The following is a 27,337-nucleotide window of genomic DNA, read 5'->3' as shown; positions in this document are numbered from 1 at the left end:
CAACTTCCTATGCAACAGGGTTAAACCTTATTCCCCAACCAGTGGAAATGATTGTTGGTGTTATACAGTGGGTTTATGCTTGTGTGCAACAGGCCAGAATGTTGACACAAGACCTGTTAAGGGAGTTTAGTGCCACTGTAGCCAGTCTAACCACGGCACAATTCCCAACCCACTTGATTCCACTCTTCTCAGTAGAGGAGTATGTGACATTAACCCCATCGCTCATAGCTCACCCTGGTAGGGCAGAGTAACCCACGTGGGACTCTGATGTCCAAGGAACTTTCAGCCAATCAACGAGCTGAAGTTCCTCCAGGTAAAAACAGGCAACACAGAGATTCAACAAGATTCAGTAAGATTCAGGAGAGAACTCTGTGGACTTTTCTAAAGGGAATTCAAAGGAGAATTCCAGGGCAGGACGGCCCAGGAGCAGAAGGCTCCCAAGGGCAGGACATTCTCGCAGCGCGCCTCCTGACCATCCTGAAACTCAGCCCGGACAACCACGGAACGGCCAGTGTGTCCGAGTGCCTGAACTTTCCTTTGTTCTAAGAGTCTAGAGTGGAGGTTGCCAGAGAGTAAGCAGCAGCAGGCCTCGTGAACAGGTCAGAACTGTGGACAGCTGAATCACTATTCAGAACTAGCTCTTCACCAGGAACGAACCGGTCCTCTTCCTGACTTGCTGGGACCCACAGTAATCTTTTCTCCTGTGCGCAAACTTTGCTAGTTAAAGCCAACGCTAACTAGCAGGCCAGTGAGCATCAGCAGCGCACCGTCGCAAGCCGCACAGCACAGCCTGGCTCCGAGCCAGAGAGCGCGGATTGGACAGCAACAAGCCTGCAACTGTTTCTTTGTGCCTGCAGGAGATCTGAATCCCCAGAGATTGGATGAGTATTTAACTTCAATGCTTTACAGCTCGAGAATTCAATTGTTATCCCAACCAGTTGATATCAATTTAATTCCTAAGAGTTATGTACTTGTTTTGAGTATCTAATGTAGAAGTTATAACCAAGTTCATTTATGAAACGGTCTTAATGAATGATATACTGAACGTATGTCCTCTTGATGTGTTACACTTCATAACTGACTGAATATATACCTTTTGTATTCTGATAACCCTCTCGATAAGATCTGTTAGGTTAATATGCATATTTTATGTATTAATAAATGTATCCTCGTGTATTAGTACCTGTGTGTGTGCGTTGTTTGAGTTATGTCGCATGGTTGGATTCTAAAGCCATCAAAAGAATCAACTTTGTGATTTACTGCTACAATTAATAAGTGTCTCAGTAAAGCCCAAACCCTACAGAACTGGTGCCTTCAGAGAGCCACTACATTTAATTTTGCTACGGCTATGATTACATATTTGGCGTCCCTGAGCTGGTTTTACTACACAAGCAATGGTCCCCTCTAACTTTTAATGGCCTGTGTGCAAAGAGACATTTATAATAATAATAATAATAATAATAATAATAATAAACTGTATTTTATATAACGCCTTAAAAGGTGGCTTCTCAAAGCTCTTTACAGAATGATGAAGAAAGATGTGAAGACGGGGGTTTGAATTTAATCCTTTCTGTAGGGGGTTTAGACTTTTAAGTCACAAGCTGGGGTTTATGGCAGGAAAGGGGGTTAACTGATAAGGATTGCAGATGCAAGCTAGGAACCCCCCTGGGTGTAATCTTAAATTGACCATTTGTCCAGAACATCGTAAACTGGCCAAATACCATGAACCCCCCTCTTTACCATCAGACCGAGTGACGTCAGAAACGGAGAAGAAAACACTATATAACCCAAAAGTTTGTACCAGTATGGTGAACAATACTTTGGTTTTGTTGTTTCTTGCGGGAAACAAGACTTCGGCTTTATTGTTCCTTGCATGCAATAAACTCATCTGTTTTACTTCATCTCGGGAACAAGAACCTTATTTCTTCTGTTACAACAATGACAACAACAATAAATAAAAATACACAAGATAAAACATAATGACAATATATAGAGGAGACCGTGGATGATGGTACTAAGAAAAGCAGAGGGGTGAAGAATGGAGCCAGTTCAGTAAAGGCTTTTCTAAAGAAGAGGGTTTAGAGTCTGGATTTGAAGGAGAAGGTTTAGAGAAGGTGACTCTCTGATATCCTTGGGCACAGAGTTCCAGGGCTTGGGGCATAACAGGAGAAGGCCCTGTCACCCACAGAATGTAGATGGGCTTGGGGAATAGTTAGGAGAGCAGAATTAGAAGAGTGGAGGTTGTGAGGTGGGGAGTAGGGCGATAATAGTTCAGACAGGTACTGAGGTGCCAAGCCATGCAGAGCCTTATAGGTGAGCATGAGCAGGAGAAATTTCATGTTGTGCATTCTTCCCCTCTGTAACAAGAAAGTGTGCACACTAAATTGAATGGGTGTCAAATTTGTAAAACTGAAATTATTTTTTGTTCATAGTCATTCTCAGAGCCGCATAAAGATCTAAAAGGACCAGGACAGCGATTCAATGAGCCCAGGCATAGACACTGAGTATCAGGCAAGCAGGAGCGGTAAGGAAGGAGACTGCGAGAGCATAGATATAGATACTTTATTAATCCCGTGAGGGAAATTGCCATGCAACAGCAGCTTAGCACACTCAACAGAGCCCAGTGTAACGAAATGATACAGTAAGACAACAATATGATACATACAATACAGTCAGGGAGAAGTGCAGTAAAAAGTAAAAATGGATTACACAGAGTTGTTCACACTACACAATATACAAAAACAGACTCGAAAGTCCAGTACACCAAAAGTTGTATTGCACATTATAAATATATTGCACAAATCCCAGCATATATTGCACCAAAAAACAGTTGTAAACAGGAAAAAAACAGATGTAAGCAGAGAGTTTTATGTTAAGTCCAGAAACAGATCAATGTTGCCCTTGCCCAGAGACACAGCGGATGAACTTAAACTTCTTGCCATATGTAACCGGCACATGTGCTGGTACAATGGAATTCTTACTGACAGGAAGTCAGTAACAATTGTTTAAAAAAGTGTAAAAACACAAAGTACAGACAGTACATCAAGACAATATACTGTACAAACAGTAGGCAATGTACAAGTAAACAATGCAGACATGTAAACAGTGACTGCAGATGTGCGAAATAAGAAATTATAATAAGGTAGATGGTGTATGTGTGGTCCGAGGTGCATGGCCAAATGTTTTCACCAATCACACTGCTTGTGGGTAGAAGCTATTGAGGAATCTGCTGGTAATGTCTGTATGCTCTTGTATCTCTTGTACAGTCTTATGGCAGAAGGCACGAAGGGTCTTTGTAGACGGGAACGAGAGTGACTGCTCAGTTAATGATTGTTACGTTTGATTATATGTGTTATAGCAGCCTATACTAGTGTTTATTTAGTGTTGGTTTGGAATGTTGTAGTCGTGTTTTAAGGATTGTTATAGTTCTGGTTCTTGGAAAACTCAGTAATTTAGCTAATCTTAGAGCTACTTACCTGCTTTAGTGCATGTCTTTTTCTATTGATTATTTTAAATTAACGGTATTCGAAAAGAAAAGCGATTTGTTTTGTAAAATTTTTATTTTATACAGGAAAGGCATGTGCGTTAAGTTGATCTTTTCGGAATGCACCGTTTGAAAATATAAATTGGGAGTTAGTATGGACAACTCCTGATGGATATTATATTACAAATAAAGTTAAAGAGATATCGTTTAAAATTGTTCATAGGTTTTATCCAGTCAAATTAGTACTATCTAAATTTAAGCATGAGTAGGATGATTTGTGCGTTTTTTGTCGGGCTGAAAGGGAACCTTTGGTACATTTACTTGTAAGGTGTGTGTTTGTGAAGTTGTTTTGGACGGACTTGCAGAGTTTTGTTTGTAGGCATTTAAAGGTGTTTTTTTTAGATTTGAGGACTTTGATATTGTACTGTGTAAGAGAACTTTTTTTAAAAAAGAATTTATTTATAGCAAATTTATTAGTCATTCTGATTAAATTTCACATTCATAAATCAAAATGGTCCAATAATACTCCCCTTTTTAGCACTTTTCAGATGGAGTTTAAATATTATTTAAATTCTATAAAATGAAAAAAATGCTAAAGCAAGGAAAACATTTGATATATGTAAAAAATATAATTTACTTCGTTACCTCTGCCAGTTATTTTTTTTTCTGTTCGTGTTTTTTTCTCTTGTATCTGTTTCTGCTCCTCTAGTTGTAATTGTAAATTATTTACACATTTAATAAAAATAAAAAATGTCGACCGTATACGTTACACTATAATATAACGCAAACATCTATTCTGGACTATTTTTTTCAGATTTTTATTATTCGAATAATATTTTTGTGGTTTATAGCAACGGTCACTAAGGAAGTTCATCTGATAACCCGGAAGTCCTCTCTTTGACCACATTTCGCTTTCTGTGTTCAAGCCCACGTGTTTGCAGCCGCGGCAGCTGCAGGACTTGTCTGTGTCTTCCAGATCGACTCTGGAAAAAAATGGAGAATCTGTTGCTTAATCTGAAAACTGAGGCGCACTCTTTCGTGGAGACTGTGCTTAAATCGATCGTGCATGAAGTTTCGGAAGTTTTCCGAAACCGGACAGATGATTCCGAGAAGTCGATTGAACAAAAACTCCGCCGGATCTCTCAGGTTCTGGCGAGACGGGTCGTGATTAAAATCACGTCTGTCGACAACGGTTTCGGGGTCGAAATCGCGCAAATGAAGCAGGAAAACGAGCTTCACTGTTTCGTGGAGGTTTTGCTCAAATCGTTCGTGTATGAAGTTTCAGAAGTTTTCCGAAACAGGATGTCTGACTCTGGGAACGAGTTTCAAGACAAACTCCGCAGCGTCTCCCAGATCCTGGTGAGTCGGGCCGTGATTAATATCACACAGTGTGTGGAGGACAGTTTCGGGACAGAAATAACGCGAATGAAGGAAAACGAGACCTTTAAAGTGCGACTGCAGCTGTGGGAGAAGGAGTCGGGAGCAGGAAGAGATCAGGGACAGACGGATCATGTTGGACTCATGCCTCCCTGTGAAATCACTGCAGAAACAAATGAAGAAACGGAGCCGTCGGGTAAGTGCGATGACTTATGTAGTAATGTCTGTGTTTAAAAACGGTGTTTTTAACTTCCTCACTGTTGAATCTGTACTGGAGAGATGCAGAGCGAAGTAGGAAAGGTTTGTGATGTTGCCGAGGGATTCTTTTCTGCGAACTAAACTAGTTGTGGTCTGGTTATATTCTCATTAAGGTAATTGCTGTTCTTTGAATGTGGCCATAAACTCGGTTTTGTCTAAGTATTATTGAATTTGTCATCAACTGATACACTTTATTTATGTGAAAACCAATTTAGGAGACTTTGGAGTCTTGGAAATATGTTTGTGGGCAGATTATTTATCGACGTGGCGGTAACTATCTCTTCTGTGCAGTGTTAATGTACCTTATTGTACATTAAAGCAGTGTCCAGTGAGCCAGTGTGTCTGTATGAACCCCTCTCTCTCTCAGTGCAGTGTTAATGTACTGGAGTGTCTGGTCAGTGTGTCTTTATTAACCCCCCTCTCAGTGCAGTGTTAATGTACTGGAGTGTCTGGTCAGTGTGTCTTTATTAACCCCCCTCTCAGTGCAGTATTAATGTACTGGAGTGTCCAGTGTGTCTGTATGAACACCCCTCTCTCTCAGTGCAGTGTTCATGTACTGGAGTGTCCAGTCAGTGTGTGTGTATGAACCCCTCTCTCTCAGTGCACTGTTAATGTACTGGAGTGTCCGGTCAGTGTGTCTGTATTAACCCCCCTCTTTCTCAATGTAGTGTTAATGTACTGGAGTGTCCAGTCAGTGTGTCTGTATTAACCCCCCTCTCTCTCAGTGCAGTGTTAATGTACTGGAGTGTCCAGTCAGTGTGTCTGTATTAACCCCTCTCTCTCTCAGTGCAGTGTTAATGTACTGGAGTGTCCAGTCAGTGTGTCTGTATTAAACCCTCTCTCTCTCTCAGTGTAGTGTTAATGTACTGTAGTGTCCAGTCACTGTGTCTGTATTAACCCCCCTCTCTCTCATTGAGGTGTTAATGTACTGGAGTGTACAGTCAGTGTGTTAAATACTGGCAATTTAGACAGAACAAATGTTTTCGTGAAATTACATCCCCGACTGTCCTCTGCTGCCCTTTTCAATCTTCTGCTGAGCACAAAAAGAGTCTTAAGAAAATGATTACAACTTTGTTCGATCAGCTTCCCCTCCTAGACCCTGTTAATTGCTGCGATGAGTTATTGCTTTGTGCTCTGTTTTGCCGTCTTCTGAATATAGTCTGAGGAATACCCAATGATGAACTAATGTAGCTGGTGTAGTAAAGCAGGCTTAATTATTATAGAACCACTAATGTCAAGACAGCGCTTGCTTTTCCCCCACAATTGGAAACTAAAATATAATTTTTTATGGTTTTAATATGTGCATATTTTATGTAAAACAAAATTACATAAATTGGACTACCTTCGGTTCAGGAGCAAGTAAAAGGTTTATTCCCTGCCGGAAAGAGAAGAAACAACATTTCAGCTGTTGAAGAAGGTTTTGACGCCCGAAGAAGGCTCCAAAGCCGAAATGTTTCTTTTTTTCTCTTTTCAGCACAGGAATAAACCTCTACTTGTTCCTTTGCAGCCTACGCATGCTGACGCAACTCCCCACCTGAACTACTTAAGTATTCATGCTGTATATATTATTTATATCTGTAGATTATGTGTTACTCTCAGATTCATCCTGTTTGTGTTCTAGGTTTTGATGTACAGATTTGATTTCGTCACCCCATTTTGATAAATATAATATTGGTTTACCTGCAGTATATTTTGTAGATGGAATATTTAATAGTAGATGTATTCAGTAGTACAAAGCTTTGAGGTCCTGCCTAGTTTGTGTTGAAAGAAAGCGAATGAATGAGTTATTTTCCCCAGACTGTGATTTGTGTACCGGGATAGTCGAGTTGAAATGTATTTAGTTACGCAAAAACGGCGGTATCACCACGTTTTCCTTTGTTTACTTCGCCCATTTGGAGTTCAGTCTGCTAAAGACGAATGAACACAACGTGTCACTCCCTTTTGGTTCGGGGACATACGCGATGAGATTCAATTTCATCAGCCTGCGAATGGAGAAAGGAAAACAAAAACATATTTAAGAAATTCTGTCCACATGCACTGAAGTCCACACTTCTTACGCTGCGTCATGGAGGTGTGGACCTGGAGGAAGGGCTTAGGGTACAGTTTGGAAATTGGGACGTGGTCTTATAATGTTAGTGAATAGGGAGGACAAGTTACGCCATGAATCAATAAATGTGTGTTGAATGTCTTATAAACCCTCTTCACATTGACACTGGAGCAGGATTTGTGGCTGCTGCGGTTCGGAGCCTCGCATTGTCTTGCAAATGTGCTCATATGTGTGACAATGAACCCTTTCTCAGTCTGTCTGGGGGGTGGGGCTCAATCTCCTGTCTCCCTTCCTCGATTTAACATCTGATTTGTCCTCACTACCACTACGGGCTTAAGAGCTCATGAATTTAAAGTGAATATTTAACAGGCTGTGATATGTATATATAACCAATATAAATGTCAATATAATATACATATTACTGAGAAGTTATCATCAGTGAATGATTTTAAGATTTTAATGATAAATATCTATGTACGTTGTGACTTTAAAATCTTTGTATATAAAATTTCAGATTAAAACAAAGTTTTTGCATATTCTTTGCATATTCTTGTGTGTATATATATGGTTCAGCCACAGAACAAGGAGAACATGTCTCCTTCTTCTTATAATATTATTGTGGTTTTGTTTTTGTTACTGAGAGATCTTGGTACATAGTATATATATAAAACCATTTTCCATTGTAATTCAAGGTTGTGGATCGCTGAAAGTCTAACACACAAGAGAGAATGGTGATATACATAGAACCATTGGAATGCAATCCACTCACCTTTACTGGGGGCAGGTCTCTGCTGCTTCCATTCCTCATCAGAGCCACTACAGCCTTTTTCACAGGAACCGAACAATCTATGTTGTAACCACTCAGAACAAGGCACAAGATAAAAAGATGGTTTCTGTTTTTTAGGTAGTGCTGGATGTCTCTGCCTCAGAGGTGGTAGCACTGACAATGGCCCTCTGGGAAACACTATGAGCACCCATTGATATTCTCATACCTCCTATGTGTGCTAGGTGCTTCATAAGGAACCTGTCATCTCGCATTGGCAGAGTGTCATGCTTCAGCACTGATTGTATTAGGTTTTGAAATCCGCCTCCTCATTGGCTGAACTTGCAGTAATGTTCACACTTTTGAAAAGTGGAACCATTAAGCCTATCCAGAGTGGGAGATAGCAAGCAAGCCTCGTGAGATGAGGAACAATCTCCGGTAGAAAATGCAGGTTATCTCTATCACCACTGTCCACACCAAGGAACCTGCATTCTTCACAGATTTCTGTTACCCAGTCTTTCAATGCTGTCGGGCATGCATCAGGGGTACAACTTGGCTCTTGGTCTCCAGCTACACCTATTTTTTCTAGAACTTCATCAGAAGGAAAAGCATCGTATCCTTCTGCTATTTTTTTGTTCTAAGTGTGAGGTTTTAAGTGTGATCTTATCTGTTATGCATGTATACATTTATTCTTTGTTACCTTTGCAGTCCTGCAGCACTTGGGTATATTCTTTTGTCAGGTTATGTCTGGCAGCACAGCCTGAATGTTAGTACTGTTAAGCTCCTACCCTCACAGTGCCTGTAGGTGATGAATCCTGGAATGAAGGGCAAATATGTAGAATGAGTACTATGGTGCAACAACATACATTGTTTAAAATACAAAAAACAAATCCTGTCCTCACATCGACTTTCGTAACCAAACAATGTGTAAAATGTTTAACAATGTCAGAATAAAAATGAACAATGCAGAGCTTTAATCCAGTACATTTCCTTGGTCTCTTAAGTGTGGTAACAGTGTAACACACCAAATGATGCAATTTTATACCAACTCTGTACTTCCTTAATATACTCTGTTGTGTGAGGGTATAACTTAATAAAGCTCACAAAACTCATTTTATCCTGTTCTATGCTCTGTGAAGGCAGACTTTAATCTATTGTCAAATGGTTAACTCTACTACATTTACTACAATAGTGGAATCGCCAGTTTCGTGCCTGCTGCTTCTGGGACATGATACAAACAACGTAAACCGTGCAAACATTCCCAAAGATGCTCAGAACTTCAAAGAGGCAGGTACTTCAATGTACATTATAAACCCCTCTCCTCCTCTACAGGTAATGGAACAATAGAAAGGCAACAGGTCCTTAATAAGCTATTGCATGCAGTAGGTCTGATGTCTACTTTTCATACACAATTAAGAATTAACAATCAAAAATCACAAATATGTACAGATGCAGCCATTCAAAATGCGCGGTAAAAACCCGCGGTACAGTAACCTACCCACAAGCCACCGCGGGGCACCGGAGGGGACCGCAGGGCAAGTGATTGGCTGGCCAAAATGACCGACAGGGGCACTCGTGGTGCATTGGTTGGTAGTGCAAAGATTTAATCATTTAATGTCTTTACTGTGCACATTTTAATCCGCTTAGTTTTGAATATTTATATGGATTTTACCACTAAAGGGAAATTTTAGTAGCTGAGCATAAAAAGAAGAGGAGCATAACGGATCTGAAGGTCATAAACAATATTAATTTAGGAACATAAACATTACTGTATGTATGTAAACTGTACTGTGTATGGCTGGTCTTGGTAGTTTAAAGAAAAAATACACACCAGTCTTCCATTTCTCCCTAAACATTTTAAGCATGAAAGTTTTATGAAATGGTACCCAAATATGCGATTGCTGTATAGAATGAATTTTAATTTAAAAAAAAATATTTAACACGAACATTAAGCTGTTTACATCTTCCGCCTGAGAACAGTCACCCGTTGCTACCCAACGCAGAATGGTGATTGGCTGACACCATCTGACACCCCTCTGATTGGAGAAAAAAGACGTGCTGGTTTGCTATACATACTGTACCAGGAAGAGGATTTCTTTCTATTCAAAACGTGTATTTTAAAAGTTTAAGAAGTAAAAACCTTACAGCGTACACAGATTTCTAAACTGATCAGGATCGTTATCTTTGTCTTATGCATAATAATGTTCACCGCTCTGTCCAGCAAATTAATAATAAACTTTATTTTATATAGCTTTTTAAACGAATAAGTAATTAGATTGCTCATAAACCTAATCACTTGCTTTTTCTTTTTATTTAGGCTCAGATTTCAACTATAGATCGTATTATTAATAACCATAATAACAACCAACCAACAAAAACAACCATATAAACATAATACCAACCAAAAACATAGATAACAACCACAATACAAAATCAAATAATCAAACCATTTTACTCTCGCAAAGTCCTCCAATTATCATAATCCCGCCCCTTATGCAAAACCAAACCTTCCTCCCATCCCAGTTTATCCTGTTTATCATAAACAAAATCCACCTCAATTTTCAACATAAAGCATTACACAAAATCAATACCTCAACACTCCATACTCAACAACGATAATTCACAAACAGCCAGAACATGTAACTACACATTCCCAAACATACCTAATTTCCATAGCCCCGCCCCTTATGCAAAACCAACATCCCTCCCCTGTTCTCTCTCTCCCCTGGCAGTTGTAATTGTTTTTATTTCCAAATAAATTTTAGCAAAGTCATGTATTTTAAAAATCTCAACTTTCTTGGAAAAATGTCTTTTATGTAAACCATGTTTGCTATTAATTCATTCAGGGCTAAAATATGTCCATTGTCTTCTAATGAAAGAAGGGTTCCTTTCACCGTAGTCGGGAGCCTAGCATTTAACTAGTAAGTACTGTATTTACTGGGTTTTTGAGGGGGGGGGGGTGTCTTTTGCTGGAAATCTTGCCTCCTACTTTGAAAATACCCGTGAAACCGGTTCAATTCGTCACAGCCAGCACTCCTGCAGAGAGTTGGGTTGTACTTGCAGTGTATACAGTACACGCGTTATGCTCTTCGTTAATGTCTGTGAAGTTTTATTTAATCTCTGAGCCATACTGATTCTTCTGGAAGCCAGTTTCCGCCAGGGAGTAAAAAAAAAAAACACACTATGGTATTCTCTCCAATGCAGTGTAGTTAAAAACATACCTCTGATGCTGCTCCTAAATGAATATCGTTTATGACCATCAGAAGCTTTATGCTCCTTTTCTTTTTTCCAGTGGATTGAACAGGGAGAGGCATTTCATGATGTACTTTTCACTGATGAAACAACAGTGGCTCTGGAACAGTTTTCAACCAAGTCGTTTTATAAAAAGGGGAGATATGTACACGTTACTGAAGCTAAAAGTTTAGCTTTTGTCACTAATGTAAACACTAAATAAAGACATATAGAAATCCCTACGTTACAGACTGTATATGGCTGGTATTGGTAGTTTAAAGAAAAAATACACACCAGTATTCCACTTTCTCCCTAAACATTTTAAGCATCAGAGTCTTACATGTGGTTATTTCGAAAACGTTTGTACGTGCTCCTTCTTACCATGTACTGTTTACTGTTACTGACCATATTAAGTTTAAGTGCCTGTGGGCACTTTTCCTGTCCGTGGGGGGTGGACCGTCTTTCATTAGAAGGTTAGTCTGTTCTACTCTGAGAATGTAGAGGGGGTGGAAAGTGCCCGCGGTCATTTAATTAGTATTAAAATCTTAGTTATCTTTCTAGTTCACAGGTTTGCATGCATAATTTAATTTTGAAAGCCACTGAGACATCAGGTACTACTGTTGTATTTATGAAAAAGAAACAAAACAAAAAACATACTAACAACTGTGCCATCCTACTCCTTAGTTAATACATTTTATTATTCATAAACAGTTAACATTGTTAGCAAAATATTTTGAATTATATTTAACCCTATTTTTTCTTTAGTTTTGTATTTAACTTATTATATGATAGTCAGACTTAATGTATATTTGAACAATGAAAATATATTTTTACAAGATTTTACATTAAGCACTTAAAATTAATATGGTTAATAATAGTAAACTGTAACATGCTGTAACAAGATCGGTTAAACTGCGAAGAAAATGCTTTCAGAGAAAATGTTTCAGGTGTGAAGAACATAGATCTCCAATGCAATTTCAACCAAACCTGTTCTCACACACCCTGCCCCCACTACCATTAGAATATACACAAACATTTTAGCATTTCATTCTGAGCAGAAGACCCTCACACCTGAAGAGTGCTGGCTGTGACGAATTAAACCGGTTTTACAGGTTTCAATCACAGACAATGTGACATGGGACTCAGTAAAGTAACACACAGCGCCACTGGATTTGATAATACTGTACCTAACCAAAATCCGCAATATGGAAACAGAACCTGTGTAATTGTTGATAGATGATGTACTCGTAACATTTTTTCAAGACGAACTACAACATTTAAAAAATGACTTGTATGTACTTGATATCTCTAATCAATCCACGGGTTCCAGCACAAAACGAAACTAAAATGCATACCGTTTCGCGCTTCTTATTAGTTGCTCAAAAGTAATTTGACCGTATGAAATGCATAATATAAACCTAGAAACATATAGGTGAGCAGTACTTAAGCACTGTAGTATCGGTGTTAAGACATACCTCTCAAATACTGTAAATCAAGTTAAAAATATCTCAAGACCGATTCTGGTCGTAATGAAACCATGTTTCGTGTATGTTTTCTTTTTCATCTTGAAATAACTCATTTCTAAATACCCTTTTCACTGTTAACATCTTGTAGCAACTTTGCGACAAAATATACACACTGACAGTTCATCCTGCTACCAACATTAAATAAAACAAATCTTAAGATTTCTATATTTATGTCTTTATTTAGTGGTTTCATTCGAAGCTTACAATGTTTAGGGAGAAATGGAATACTGGTGTGTATTTTGTTCTTTAAAGTACCGAGACCAGCCATATACTGTATGTTTATGTTAAGATTTCCCTTCAGTGGTAAAATTAGATATGAATATTCAATACTTAAACGGGCACAGTTAAGACATTAAATATACATATACATATTGTATACAGTACAGTTTGCATACGGTAATGTGTTTGTTACGCGATTAAAAAATAAATAAATAAAAAAAACTGAAAGGTCCAGCACCAGCTGGATTCGAACACACAACCTGCCAGTTGGTAGTCACGCACCTAGACCAGTAAGCTACAAGACAGCTCGCATAAGCAGGCAGGCGAAACAGCCCTACACAGCCCTGCCGCAGTACACGGATATAATCATACCGTTATTAATTTCTTTAGATACGCGATTCCATATTATATTCCCTTTTAATCAAATTCTAAAAGTATGCTTGTTGACTCCGGTATCACGTTAGTTAAAGACTTCGAAGCTTACAATGTTTAGGGAGAAATGGAATACTGGTGTGTATTTTTTTCTTTTCATGATAGGTGTCGCATTTTAAATCATTTTCGTAGTTAGAAATTATGAAACGCCCTGTTAAAAGCAAGGAAGTTTTTATGCCCGTTGAAGTAAAACAAAATGCCTGACAAAGTATGGCTTGGACAGATTCCAAGTGCTTGTACAAATGTGCTAAAGAAAGTATACTTTGAGTATACAGCTTGTCCAAAGTCATCCATTATTAATACTATTAGTAATATCTTCAGTAAAGGCTTTGATGCATAAATATTTCTTATAAAGGTAGGTTGTGTACTTTTGTCCAACTGAGCAATCTTGCTTTCATAAAATATACCAACATTTTAATGACTGATGATTAACATGCTGTAATACACAGTTCAAAATTAAAGGCTCAAATGCTGTACATGAGAGGTTAAGCTCCCCCTGGCGGTTTTACAAGGCGACGCCGGATAGTTAGTCACGTGACACACGTGAACCGCGTGATACCCCGGTGGGCGTGTCGCGGTATGCCGCGAAATACCTCACCCATTTTGAATGGCTGCATCTGTAGTGCAGTACGTGGAATATGACCGCTCAAGGTTTAAAAAAAATCAAGCAATTGATGAGTAGTTTAAATCCCCAGAAAGAAATAAGGATGAATGCAAAACACTGTATATTGCTTAGAACTGAAATCTTAAACAACAAATCGTGGCGAGCTTTACACTTCTCTTTTGTTAGCTCCATGATGTCACCCTTTAATCTTAGTGTTCATGTGATGGCCGAATCCCTAGCTAGACCCATGGCCCAGGTATTATGGGAAATGTTTAATGCAAAGTATAGAGAAGTCCGATTAACACTCAAAAAAGTAACAAAAAATGAATTTCACCAAACCTGGCTTAAACTGTGCTTCTTCCCAATTTTTACGTGATTATAATAATATCCTTTCAGTTACATAGTGCTTCTCTGGAAACCCCAGTGAAAGCACTCTACAGGTAATGGGGACTTCCCTCCACCGCGTAAATGAAAATAATTTTTACATTGTTATGGATTACAGTTTAAGTGCACATCAAAAAGTCTCTGTATATGTAGATAGAAATTGATAGATTAATATTTTTAAGACCTGCCTACTCACGTTAACTGCAATACCAAGGCCCATCACCACTTCTTTCGTTTATGATATGTTTTTAAAGCATTGCATTCACCACTTAATCATTTCTGCTTTCACATCAGCAATTTCTAACATGTCAGAGATTTTTGGGGGTTCAGTTCTCCTTGTAACACTTACAGAAACAAAACATTATAATTTAAATTCAGAAGTGTGACAAATCCTTTCAAGTTTCACTTGCATGTGTAGAAATATCATGATAACGGCAAATGCAGCTTACAAATTTTTGTAGTATTTCCCGCTATATAAAAAGTTTCTCAAATATCTTTACTTTAAAATAAATTCATGGGAACGTCAACGTAGCATCATAATTACAGTATAGCATTTCAAGTTTGTAAAGTAACTTACGATTTGGAAGAAGAGGTCTTCGCCAGAGATGCAGATAATAAATCAAACATCAACTGCAAAGGCTGGGGTCAGCTGATCAAGAGATCACAATTGAAAGATCTGGTGGTCGTGAACTTGCGGTTTTGTATGGTGCCGACGGCACAGAGTGACGTCACGGCCAGAAAAAGAAGGCGCTTTATTAAAATGTAAAACATCCACCCCCACCCGACCAGACAGAGTCGGAAAACAAATTGCATTCATTGTTTTCATCACATCCAGTAATTTAAGTACTGAGTGTGTTGGTACCTGTAAACGTCCTTGTAGTCATATCTGTTTATTCAGAGGTCAAGGTGTGCCCTCATGCTGTATTCTACACTGACTGACCAGAAACACATATAAAAGAACTGTGAGCTAATCGGTTCATGTTTGCGCATAAGAACCCCTGTAAATACAAACACGTGGATAATGCCAGTTTTTCAGAGAACCTAGATATATGTTCACTTCTGTTCTGTGAAAATAAAAATATTTTCCAATATTGCCACGGTGTTCATGTGTGAGATGGTAAGACTCTTGTTTCTCGGATGTGTTATGAACTTGTGTAAACTTTGTACGTAGTGCCCCTTAAAAATAAAAGTCCTGAAGTCCTGGTTCCTTTTCACTTTGGCTTTGCATAAAAAAGAGCAACAATGGTTCAGAAAGTTGCAAATTCAAGTCTTTTTAAATACATGGCTCGACAGACAGGTTGAACCTTCACACGTCCCTTGATGCCTGTTTATTTAAGAAGGAGACAATGCGAAACTGATTACTTCTTCAGATTTTTAAAAAAGGTCACCGCTATGAGGTATTAAGACTTGTTTGTTAAAGCCTCTTTGTAAGAATATACAATTTTGCTAATGTTCGCTTTTTAAGTCTACACCCGCAACTCTTCTAATTGGGGTATGATATTGGAGACAAATGTAATTTTCTTGTTCACACAAATGCATAGAAGATAATGATATTAAATGCAAAATCCACCACCGCCCCCCGTACCTGGGCAAACAGAGGAACAAAGTTGTAGAATTGTTACTCTCGCGCTGGTAACAGAGTGCTTGAACTCGGCAGACGGGGTTACTTGAGGTCCAAGTCACCGTGCATGGTCATGTGATCATCAGAAAAACAAGGCGCTATATCGCGGGAATGAAAGCAGCACAAACGCTATTTTTAACAACACAAACCGACACAAACATAGCACTTACAAATGAGGTAAGTTTCATTGTTTGTGCTGTCTGTAGGGGGGCAACTTTATAGAGCTAATTAACCCCCCTCTCAGTACAGTGTTAATGTACTGTAGTGTCCAGTCAGTGTGTCTGTATTAACCCCTCTCTCTCAGTGCAGTGTTAATGTACTGCAGTGTCCAGTCGGTGTGTCTGTATTAACCCCTCTCTCTCTTTCAGTGCAGTGTTAATGTACTGGAGTGTCCAGTCAGTGTGTCTGTATTTACCTCTCTCTCTCAGTGCAGTGTTAATGTACTGGAGTGTCCAGTCAGTGTGTCTGCATGAACCCCTCTCTTTCTCAGTGCAGTGTTAATGTAAATGTAATGTATTATTATTATTTCTGTAGTCTTACTTTTTACATGGTAGTTAGGTTTCTGACAAAGCTTGTATATCTAAAACCACATAATATTAGAAACCCTCGTATTCCTCTATGCTTAAACAACCCAAATTGATTGCGAGTATACTAGACGTGTGTTTGTGTAGCTTAAAGCTTACAGCTTTAGCTTGAAGCATTTTTTTAGATCACATGGCCTCAGCTATCATTACTATGCTAATGATACTCATATATACATACATACCAAACCTTATGCTGATGTGGCTGTCTCTATTCTAATTGCATCTCTGACATAAGAACTTGGATGACTCAAAATGTCCTTCATGTTAACTGTGACAAGACTGAAACCATGCTTATTGGCACCACCCATCAACTTTATAAAACCCGTAAGAAACCCTATCTGTAGATGGTCTTGTACTTCAGCTTCAGTCTAAACTGAAAAACTTGGGGATGATATTTGACGTTCAACCCACATGCATAGAATGTTGTCAAAACGTTTTCATTCACTTCAGAAATATTCCTCGACTACGCCCTATGTTATCACTAACTGTGGCTGAAAAGTGTTGTCTAATCTTGAATCGACTACTGTAACACTCTACTCTCTGGGGTTTCTAAATCACCATTGAAGAAACTCCAGTATGTCCACTATTCGGCAGCCAGAATCCTAACCAGGTCTAGTGCAAGTGTTCACATTACTCTTATCCTGGAGTCCTTGCACTGGCTTCCTGTCAAGTTTCCTGTCGACTTAACAATCCTCCTGCTCACCTATAAGGCTCTCCATGGCTCGGTACCTGTCTGAGTTATCACCCTACTCCCCACCTCACAACCTTCGCTCTTCTAATTCTGGTCTCCTTACTGTCCCCCAAGCCCGTCTACATTGTATGGGTGACATGGCCTTCACCTGTTATCCCCCCAAGCTCTGGAACTCTCTCCCTAAGGATATCGGAGAGTCACCTTCTATAAACTCCTTCAAATCCAGACTCAAAACCTTCTTCTTCAGAAGAGCCTTTATTTAACTGTTCTTTACCCCTCTGCTCCTACTGTAGTTAGTACCACCATCTACTGTCTCCTCTAACTGTGTATTCTCATCGTGCTTATATTGTGTATTTTTTGTTGTTGTCATTCTATAAAACGCTTTGAGAAGCCACCTTTAAAGGTGCTATATAAAATAGTTTTTTTTATTATTATTATTATAAAGGTCTTGTTTTCTTGTCCTGTGTTTACAGGCTCAGAGGCCAGTACTCTCTCTGAAGCTGGGGAAAGGGCTCCTCTTGAACAGCAGCACAGTGAGGAGGAGTGGGGCTCCAGTCTGATGCAGGAGACAGTGCTCACTGCCGCTCAAGAGAAAGAGAAACTCAGGGAGCGGCACACTGAGAGCAGACAGAGTGTCAAGGATCTGGACTCTGTGCCCACGATGAAGACAGACCCTGAGAGTGAGACTCCTGGGCTCTTAGTATGTGATGCTTTTACAGAGATGAATAATCTGGACTCGAAAAATATTACACAAGGTTGTAATGAACTGGGCTGTGTCTCTGTACAAGAGCACAGTGAAGAACTGGATGTCTTTAATCTTAAAGAGCAGGACATGGAGCCCCAGTTGATTGACTGTGCAGAGCAGCAGACTGATGTACCTGGTGAAGAGAACAGTGTTGAGATACAGCACCGAGAGGAGAGTCAGTACAGGGAGGAGCAACAGCAGCTCCTACAGGGCTTGATAATTAGGCCTTGTTCTGTTCAAGTGGAGAGACTGTCATTGCACAGTCTCAAACAATCATATGATCCCTTAGCATCTGATGACTTTACACACGGGTTTAATAATCTGGTTACTGAAAAAATCGTTGAAAGTTTTAATGAACTGGAGAGTGTGTCTGTTCTTGGGCAAAGAGAGGAACAACTGAATGAACTGCATGGTTTAAGTCTCAGAGAGCTGGAGATGGAGTCCCAGATGATTCACACTGCTGAGCAGCACACTGAGGGATGTAATGAAGAAAACAAATCTCACTTTCATCACACAGAGCAAGACCATTCCATGGAGCATTTGCAGAATAAGAGACCCCAGCACGATCAGAGGATGAGGAAGAATCACTCAAGGCCTTGCTCAGATGGAGTGGACAAACTGCCATTATGGCACAGGGAGGAGCAGCGTTTCTGTCAGTCTAGCATTTCAAAACCCTATCAGCACCTTCACACAGGAGAGAGACCGTTCAGCTGCAGTCAGTGTGGGAAGAGTTTTAGTCAATCACGCATCTTAAAACGACATCACCGCATTCACACAGGAGAGAGACCATTCAGCTGTAGTCAGTGTGGGAAGAGTTTTAGTGTGAAAAGCCACTTACAATTACACCAGCGCATTCACACAGGAGAGAGACCTTTTAGCTGCAGTCAGTGTGGGAAGAGTTTTAGTAAGTCAAGTCACTTAACAAGGCATCACCGCATTCACACAGGAGAGAGACCTTTCAGCTGTAGTCAGTGTGGAAAGAGTTTTAGTCAATCACACATCTTAAAACGACATCACCGCATTCACACAGGAGAGAGACCATTCAGCTGCAGTCAGTGTGGGACGAGTTTTAGTCGGTCAGATGACTTAAAAACCCACCAGCACATTCACACAGGAGAGAGACCTTTCAGCTGCAGTCAGTGTGGGAAGAGTTTTAGTCGGTCAGGTGACTTAAAAACCCACCAGCACATTCACACAGGAGAGAGACCGCTCAGCTGCAGTCAGTGTGGGAAGAGTTTTAGTAAGTCAAGTCACTTAAAAACCCACCTGCGCATTCACACAGGAGAGAGACCGTTCAGCTGCAGTCAGTGTGGGAAGAGCTTTAGTCGGAAAAACCACTTACAATCACACCAGTGGATTCACACAGGAGAGAGACCATTCAGCTGCAGTCTGTGTGGGAAGAGTTTTAGTCACTCTTTTAACTTAATATCCCACCAGCGCAATCACACAGGAGAGAGACCGTTCATCTGCAGTCAGTGTGGGAAGAGTTTTAGTCAGTCAAGTATCTTAATATCCCACCAGCGCATTCACACAGGAGAGAGACCATTCAGCTGCAGTCAGTGTGGGAAGAGTTTTAGTCAGTCAAGTAGCTTAATAACCCACCAGCGCATTCACACAGGAGAGAGACCGTTCAGCTGCAGTCAGTGTCGGAAGAGTTTTAGTCGGTCAAGTGACTTAAAAATCCACCAGCGCATTCACACAGGAGAGAGACCACTGTAGCGGCAAGGTTTATTAAAATACAGGAATTAAGTTTGCTGCTCCCTTGCCAGTCTCTCTCCCTCATCTCCAGTGGTGCTTGATACAGAGAGGTCATTCCATTTGGTTCACATTTAAGGTGTTTTTGTAGCTGATAGAGTGTCCTGATAAGGAACAACTCCCAAAGCTGAGACACATCAGCCACCCTAATGAATGATCATCTCTGGTGCCTCACTGTCTGGGAGATTCCAAGGGAGAGTCTCATCCCAAGTGGTTTACAACCCCAAGGTCAGAGTTCATGGCTACTCATCCTCACATGGGGCACCAATAAATGTAGGCAACCATTGAGTGACCGTAGTTCTCCAGGTAAAACTCCAGGTCCTCCTGGACATCCACAGACTCAGCTCAGACAGTCACGTAACGGCCAGTGTGTCCCAGTGCCAGGACTTTTCCTTGTTCTAAGAGTTGAGAATGGAGGTTGCCAGCGTGTAACCAAAGGATCCACCCGAGGTTAGCCCAGCAGCAAGCCTCGTGAACCCACCGCGAACGCTCACCTGATCAACGAGTGAACTACGGTCGGAACTGTGGACAGCTGTATATCAGTATTCAGAACTCGCGCTACATCGGGAACGAAACGGTCTTCTTCCTGTCTAAAGATTGTGACTTTTCTGTGTGCCAACACTAACTAGCCAGTCTTCAGAGAGCATCAGCAGCGCACCGCAGCAGAAATCTCTCCCTCCTTCTCCTTCTCTCAGGTCGAACCAGCACTGCCTTGCACCGGGCCACAGAGCGCCGATTGGACACGGCAACAGCCTGCCACTGCTTCTTTGTGTCTGCGGGAGATCTGAATACTACCTCTAACCATATATGTATAATAGTCCTCTAAAGTTAACCGGAACTCCAACCATATATGTATAATAGTCCTCTAAGTTTATCCGTATACTAGAACTCCAACCATTTATGTATAATGAACATCTAATCACAGACGTATAACAATAGACGTATATTAGAATTGTAGTACTGTAATCCTTATATTTTAAAAGACTATTTTGCAGTTTTACACCTTGCACATTCAGTGGTTAACACATAGGTATCTATAAGCTCAATTCTGTGGATATGCTAACTTGATCAAAGTAAAAATGTAATGTAAAAACATTTTAAAAATCAACAAGCAATACCTTGACAAGACTGTGAACACACTTTCTCTGACATCACTGCCGCCTACTCTCCGAAGTTGGTTTATCTGGAAATAATATTATGTTAGATATAATGTTAGAAGCTACTAGATCTTCATTAATTAACTAATGAGACATACCCATTTACACATTCAATGGAACAAACACATTTTCACATATTAACTGCTTTTTTGCAGTATTTTCTCAGTCTATAAATAAAAAGTGACCATTTTTCAAAGTAAAAAAAAATTGTAGTAACTTTTTAGAACATGAAAACACTTTATTTTGCAATTAAAGGATAAGCAAGATTATACATTAAAAACAGTAAGATCCACCAGGATTGCGAGCAGCTCGAACTCGGTCTCCCGGACAGTTGGCTGGAGAAGCTCTGTTCACAAGATGGGGCAGCAGGCCCGGCTTGGCTGGAGCTGTGGGTGAGACGTGCCCAGATCCGAGCTGGCATGGATCTGGGCACGTCGGAGGCTGCCTTTCCTGCCCCAGAGATGCGAACAGCTGGACTTCTTCATCCGTCACAACTGTGTTTTCCCCAAGATGGTGCTGCAGTGCTTCCATGCTGGGGAGGACTTCTTCTGCCTGGTGTGCGTGCAGTGGACGGAGGGGCTGCTGCACCTCTTTGTCAGTTGTGATGGATTGAAGGATTTGAGGGTGTACTTGACAGCCCTGCTGGATGGCCTGTTTCGCTCTGTTCGAGGAGCTGTTCTTGACGGGGTACCCTGGAAAGAGCTGTTCCTCTTTGGATACCGCGGGTCTGAGGAGGGGGTTAATGCCATTTTAGCGAACCTCCTCCTCAGCCTAGCGAGGGCAGTTGTCTGGGAGAGGGGGAACCTGGTGATGTACAATAGCCTGAAGCCAGACCTTGTCAGGCTGTACATCGCCAGGGTGAAGGACTGCTTCTCTCTCAGCCTGGCCTACTGCAGGGCTGAGAGGCAGATGGACGACTTTCGCAGGATCTTCTTAAAAAATAACATCTTTGTGGAACTGCGAGAGGAAGACCTGTACTTCAGGCTCTGAGGTGGGGGTGTCTCCTAATAGAGAAAGATAAGATCAGAATATATTTTATGTTTGTGGTTTAGGGTTGTTATATTTATTTTGTTTTCTTGTGCCTTAATTAGCTTATTTTTTTCTTGAACTATGTTTTATATACAGATTGGATTGGTGCTGTAATTGTCAATTTCTTATTTTCTTTTTGTTTTTAAACCATTTAAATACTTTATTGCATTATTGATAAATGAAAGATAAAAAATATTTCCCCTGGCGACATTTGTTCAAATCTCACTTCCGACAAAGAGCCTCTCTCGTTAGAATAGAAACGACAGAACTTCTAAGTAAAAAACATTTTCACATCTCACATTTCATGTGTTTAATGTTGTGTCTTAGTGGTTGCCTCGGTGAATGATGGCTCTTCTTCCTTGCAGGGTGACGTTAAACTTCTTCAGAGGAGTCTCCCACGTACAGCTTTTCTTCATCAAGAGCCGAAGCAACAGAGACAGACTTCAAACTCAAATGAATTACTCCTTGAGTGTTTATGACAGTCTTTAAAAAGATGAGAGCAGGCGAAACCGTCTTTGGAAATGAGCAAATTTAGTTCGTACAGTGCTGAGTACCTCCGTTTGTTGCGCGGGAGACCAGGGTACGTTTCTGTGACAGGGCGCTTGTTTAATTTTTTTAATTGTTTGAATCAAATCTGAATGGCCAAGTGGTTAAGGTGTTGGACTTTAAATCCAATGGACAAATGTTAATGTGGGTTTAAACCCCCCTCCAGGTAGACTCTTATAAATATTCTGAAGTGATAGAATAGTTTGAAGATTAACACTCTATTTAAATGTCAATTTATTAAATTTCAGTTCTCCCCGGGATAACTGAACTCTCACAATCGCATACTGAAGGCTTTACATGCAGTAGCTGTGTTGCAGTTTCTAATAAAGATGGAATTAAACTGTTTGTTTTGTGTCTCCCTGCTCCACTTCTTGATCCAAATGAAATGTTTAATATGATCCCTCGAGAAAAAAAAAGTCCTTGAGTCATTTTCCACCTGGAATGATTGATGCCCCATCAAACCTTTTGTAATATCCCCGGAAGTTTATAAAGTAGAATCCTGGTTTGTGGCTTAAATTCAAGATAAACAAGACTAAGGAAACGAGTTGGAAACTTGATGTCGAACTGGGATTTAAATCACCTGGAACATTTCACTACATTGGGCAGTATGTGCCAGAGAGAAGCTCTTGACATCCCTTTGATAGCTCAGTTGGTAGAGCAGAGGACTGTAGTGGAAACAGTGGGGAATCCTTAGGTTGCTGGTTTGATTCTGGCTTGAAGGAAGGTGCTTTTTGTGTACTTTAATCAAAGAGTTAAAATAGTGAATCTTTTTCATTCAGACTTCGATCAAAAGCTCAATAAACGACGAAGCAGAGGCTCTTGTTCCGAATTCAGCTCACGTCTGATTGTCTTGTTTTGGCCAAGATCTGATCTTTGAATTCATGGACTACTCTGTCTGCTTTGTAATTCAAAAGTAGATACAAATGTCATGTTTTTTTGTAGATATTAAGGTGTTCTCTGTTTTCAAAGGATAGGTACTTAATAGGCTTTATGATTTGGTTTTGATTTTGAATCATTATATTATTAAGTTTGTGCTTCCTGTGTTTTTATCATATCGTGAACTTATTTTTTACACAAATGCTTACAAAGGCAAACACTGCACACATCTGTTTATACTAGCGGTGAACTGTACATTTTTATTTAGTACAAGCTACTACTGCACTTTTGGGAGTATTAACAGGTTCGATATAAGTGGCAAAAATATAATATTCTGACCCTGAAAGGCATTATACTCACTGAACTGAGAGCGTGTGACAGTGTACGGGCTTACAATTCATGAATATCAATGGTCAGACGCTTACAATGAGTGATGTTCGTGTTTTATATTATTTAGGAAATTTAAAATAATCATTTTCAAACCTACAGCTTGAATTAATTTTTTTTTTAAATAAAATAAAAAAAAGATTTTGTCTCTTTCTTGTAACTGTGCTAAAACAATTCAGATAATAATAATAATAATAATAATAATAATAATAATAATAATTGCTAACACTTATATAGCGCTTTTTCTGGACACTCCACTCAAAGCGCTTTACAGGTAATGGGGACTCCCCTCCACCACCACCAATGTGCAGCATCCACCTGATACATCAGAATACACGTACAGAATACAGATACATCAGAATAGTTAGTACGTGAAGGTCACTGGTTTATATCCAGTTACGTGTATTGGGATTGAAAATAGACTTTTTCATGGACTTTATTGGGTTTTAGGAATCAGGAAATTTATTTTTGCACATCTTCGACTACGATCAGGAATAATTTAGTGTTTTCAGTGTGTTGATTGTTTCTGCCTGTGATCTCGGAATCTATTACTTGTGCCTTTACATGTACAGTAGAAACCTGGTTCGTGACTTAAATTCAAGGTAAACAAGACTAAGGAAATGAGTTGGAAACTTGTCCATTATATAAATGAACAGCACCTGAAAGCAAACGTTGGGTCTGGTTTCCTTTCTCTCCAGCATGAAATAGCAATCATTACAAATAGCACCAGCTAATGTCCAATAGGGTTAGTCATTTTAATTAACATGACTATACTGTAAGGTCCTGGTACATGGGAGTGGATTTCATCCACAATTAAAAAAGGGCAAATTATATTTACAGGCTTCAGACACTTTTTAATACAAAACTCCCTAACTTTCAGGTTTCCTTGAACCTGTGATAAAAAAGGGGTCTGAAACTTCCATTCTGTTATGTAACTGTCTCTAAAGTCGGACGTGGTGTTTCGCGGATGTGCAGTGTGCCTTTTCTCTTGTCGTGTTCAAGATAATTCGCTCCTGACTGCATGTTCTGTACTGCTCTGTTATTTCGTTCAGATTACCTATGTGGTGTACAGATAAAACTCAACTACCTGGTGTATTTTCCTGGTTCAGCACCAACAGAACCAGAAAACACATCAGGTGACTTTGATATAATTTGAACATACAACCTTCTGAAGGGGAGTCAGACACGTTACCATTGTGCCACAAGGTCACTCCTGCTGAGTGATTTTAATTCCCCCAAGGAGAAAAATCAGCATCCCTGAATTTATTTTTTATTCTCTCCTGTGAGGAGCACCGCTCTTCCGAAGGGGTTCTCTTCTTCCCAGATCACAGATTATTCTTCCTGCACATCTCTTACACATAGACCAGACACACCATCTCCATTAACATCTTCACTATATCAATAGATCTGACCCGCTACAGCCCCGATATTCCTGGACAGGATATTTACCACCAGCCTTATGAAATTCTCTTGCGAGGATATGGACATAAGAATATTTGTGTTTGGTTAAAAAAATTGTGTAAATGGCTGTGAAAACATTCACAGTGTATTTTATAAACAAAGTAAGTGTTTTCGTAACTCTGAGATGTTTCGTGAAAACGTTACTGGCGTGCCAAAATCGTTTTTGAACTTCAAGCTAACTTCCCCGCATTGTAGCGCAATTGGTCAGTGTGCAGCGCTTATACAGTGGTGTTCTGCAGAGGTTGTGAGTTTGATCATCACCTGGAGCAGTCTCCGTTTTCAGCTGCAGAAACTCTCTTTAATTTAAGTCGGTTCTTGTGTTACTTTTTCCGATCGATGGAGCTGTATTAATGCAGGCACACCTGCTTCCACGTCAAGTTTATCGTTGCTCACAAACCAACACACTGCAGACACCTCTGATATTGTCACTGCTTTTGGGCCACATGTTCCTCCTGTCAGCCTACCATGATCATACACCTATAGAAATATTTCTGCTGTAGTACAGGAGTGAACAAACGAAACGAAAGCACACCAAGTTTAAAAAGGTCTTCCTGAAATTCCTCATATTTGAGCCAGCACTAAAATATTTCATTCAGGTTCACCCAATACATCAGTATTTGCAGGGGAATGCTGTCACACATGAAATCTTATTTGGTTCTGAAGTTTGAGAGGTATATTACAAAACGAGTGGGTGAATAGAAAATGAAACAGGGGTCACTTCGTAGGCTTAAAAGAAATCCAAGCAGCATAAAAACTCATGAATTTTAACAATGTAGAACACTCACAAATTTCATTGTGCTGCACCTTTCTCCTGCTGCTTTTATAATTTGGTCTTTCACATTTTAATGCCCATCTTACCGAACATCTTTTCTCAATTACAGACAGCCCAAACAGTTCTTAAGGCAGAAATCAAAGGCTATCTAATTTTTCCTTTCTGCTAAAGACATTGAAGTTTTTGGGAAGCATTTTCCTTGTCCATTAAGTTCTTGCTAAGCAATTTCTCCGTTTTCCTTTTATTGTGATTGTCAGCGAGTACAAGACTGGAATAATGCACGACAGGAAAAGTTTAGCTATCGGGAGTGACATTTGAACTGACGCCTCCACTTAGAGACCAGAGCACATGAGCAACATGAAAAAACAAGAGTCCTTGAGTGTGGCACTTTAGACCACTTAACCATCCTGCCAGGCAGCAGAGGGTGGTGTGTGCACCCATTGCTTTGTCAACTAAAAATCAGGGCAGATTATGCTAGAACAACAGAAGGATTATTAAACACTACCGATAATTATTTTCCTCTTATTACAGAGATTTCTACATTGCAAGACATTTGATGACTTAGATAAAGGAATGTCATGGTAAACAAAACAGGCACGGATAGGGTTCAAACCCACAAACTTCAGTTTACAAAACCAACACCTTACCACTTGACCCCCACACCTGCAGTTCCGTATTATTTCCCATCAAGGCTATCACGTTTTTAAAATAAAAAAATAATCTTTGTGTACAAATTGCAATGAGGGAATAAAACAAATATGATTATTACTGTTGTTCAAATTAATTCTACTGAAATTGATTAAATCGCGTGGAGGCAACAACAACAATATCGTGATTCTTAATAAGGAAATATGGGGCAGCAGTGGGATTCCAAGTCATGCCCTCAAATAGACTGGAAATTTAATCCAGCCAATTACCAGTTACCATTCATAATGGCTTTTCAGCACTTGTAGTCTGACTTTGTGGTGTTATGACGCATGGAAGCGACTTCTTTGGCACTCTGAATATAGTTCTTCTGTAGAGCAGGCTTCAGACTCAGCTAATAGCGCCCGTGTAGATATTTTATTTTTACCAGAAAATGCATTCCGAAACGTATCTCTCCTGTTTTAGAAAAAAATTCAACAGCGTTTTTTATACAGCACACAAACAGTATTTACTGACCCGTCTGGAAGGACCACTGACAGACTTTCTCCAGAAGCGACGGCACCACTACCAGTAGAATGAGAGAGAAATACAGCATGACATGGGGAGTCAAGGGTCTCCCACAATCCATCTTTTCTCACATTTCTGATTTTTTCACTAAGAATTTGACCTTTTCACAATCAGATTTTTTCACATTTAATAAGATCTATTAATCAACAACATTTAAGAAAGAAAACAAATGGAAC

At 39.8% G+C, this 27,337-nt stretch overlaps 1 protein-coding gene and 1 non-coding gene across 3 annotated transcripts; both read left to right on the top strand.

Annotated features, from left to right (window-relative positions):
• Nucleotides 1-4,363: 4,363 nt before the first annotated feature.
• Nucleotides 4,364-22,798, top strand: LOC148665996 (uncharacterized). Of its 2 annotated transcripts, XR_015936578.1 has the most exons (3): nt 4,364-5,057; nt 17,695-21,869; nt 22,273-22,798. XR_015936578.1 is itself a non-coding variant. In XM_088631652.1 (2 exons), exons 1-2 carry the CDS (start codon nt 4,478-4,480, stop codon nt 19,683-19,685), a joined length of 2,571 nt encoding a protein of 856 aa, XP_088487778.1. In that variant the 5' UTR covers nt 4,364-4,477; the 3' UTR covers nt 19,686-22,798. The 2 variants fall into 2 exon arrangements, 1 of the variants encoding a protein (XP_088487778.1); XM_088631652.1 differs by having other exon boundaries at nt 17,695-22,798.
• A 289-nt stretch (nt 22,799-23,087) lies between these two features.
• Nucleotides 23,088-23,175, top strand: trnay-gua (transfer RNA tyrosine (anticodon GUA)). The gene is given in 2 exon segments: nt 23,088-23,124; nt 23,140-23,175. It is a non-coding gene; the product is annotated as a tRNA-Tyr (tRNA).
• Nucleotides 23,176-27,337: the final 4,162 nt, after the last annotated feature.

The sequence above is a fragment of the Lepisosteus platostomus genome, chromosome 5 (genome assembly GCF_059453375.1).
Source record: "Lepisosteus platostomus isolate fLepPlt1 chromosome 5, fLepPlt1.hap1, whole genome shotgun sequence".
In the NCBI taxonomy this organism is placed as follows: Eukaryota; Metazoa; Chordata; class Actinopteri; order Semionotiformes; family Lepisosteidae; genus Lepisosteus; species Lepisosteus platostomus.
Note: the sequence above shows the minus strand (reverse complement) of the source record. Positions and strands in the feature narration are given on the sequence as shown.

Excerpts from the sequence above, each read along its gene's own strand:
- LOC148665996 (XM_088631652.1), top strand. The coding sequence starts at position 4,478 with ATGGAGAATCTGTTGCTTAATCTGAAAACTGAGGCGCACTCTTTCGTG. Across the intron at positions 5,058-17,694 it reads TGAAGAAACGGAGCCGTCGG|GCTCAGAGGCCAGTACTCTC; the intron begins GTAAGTGCGATG and ends CTGTGTTTACAG.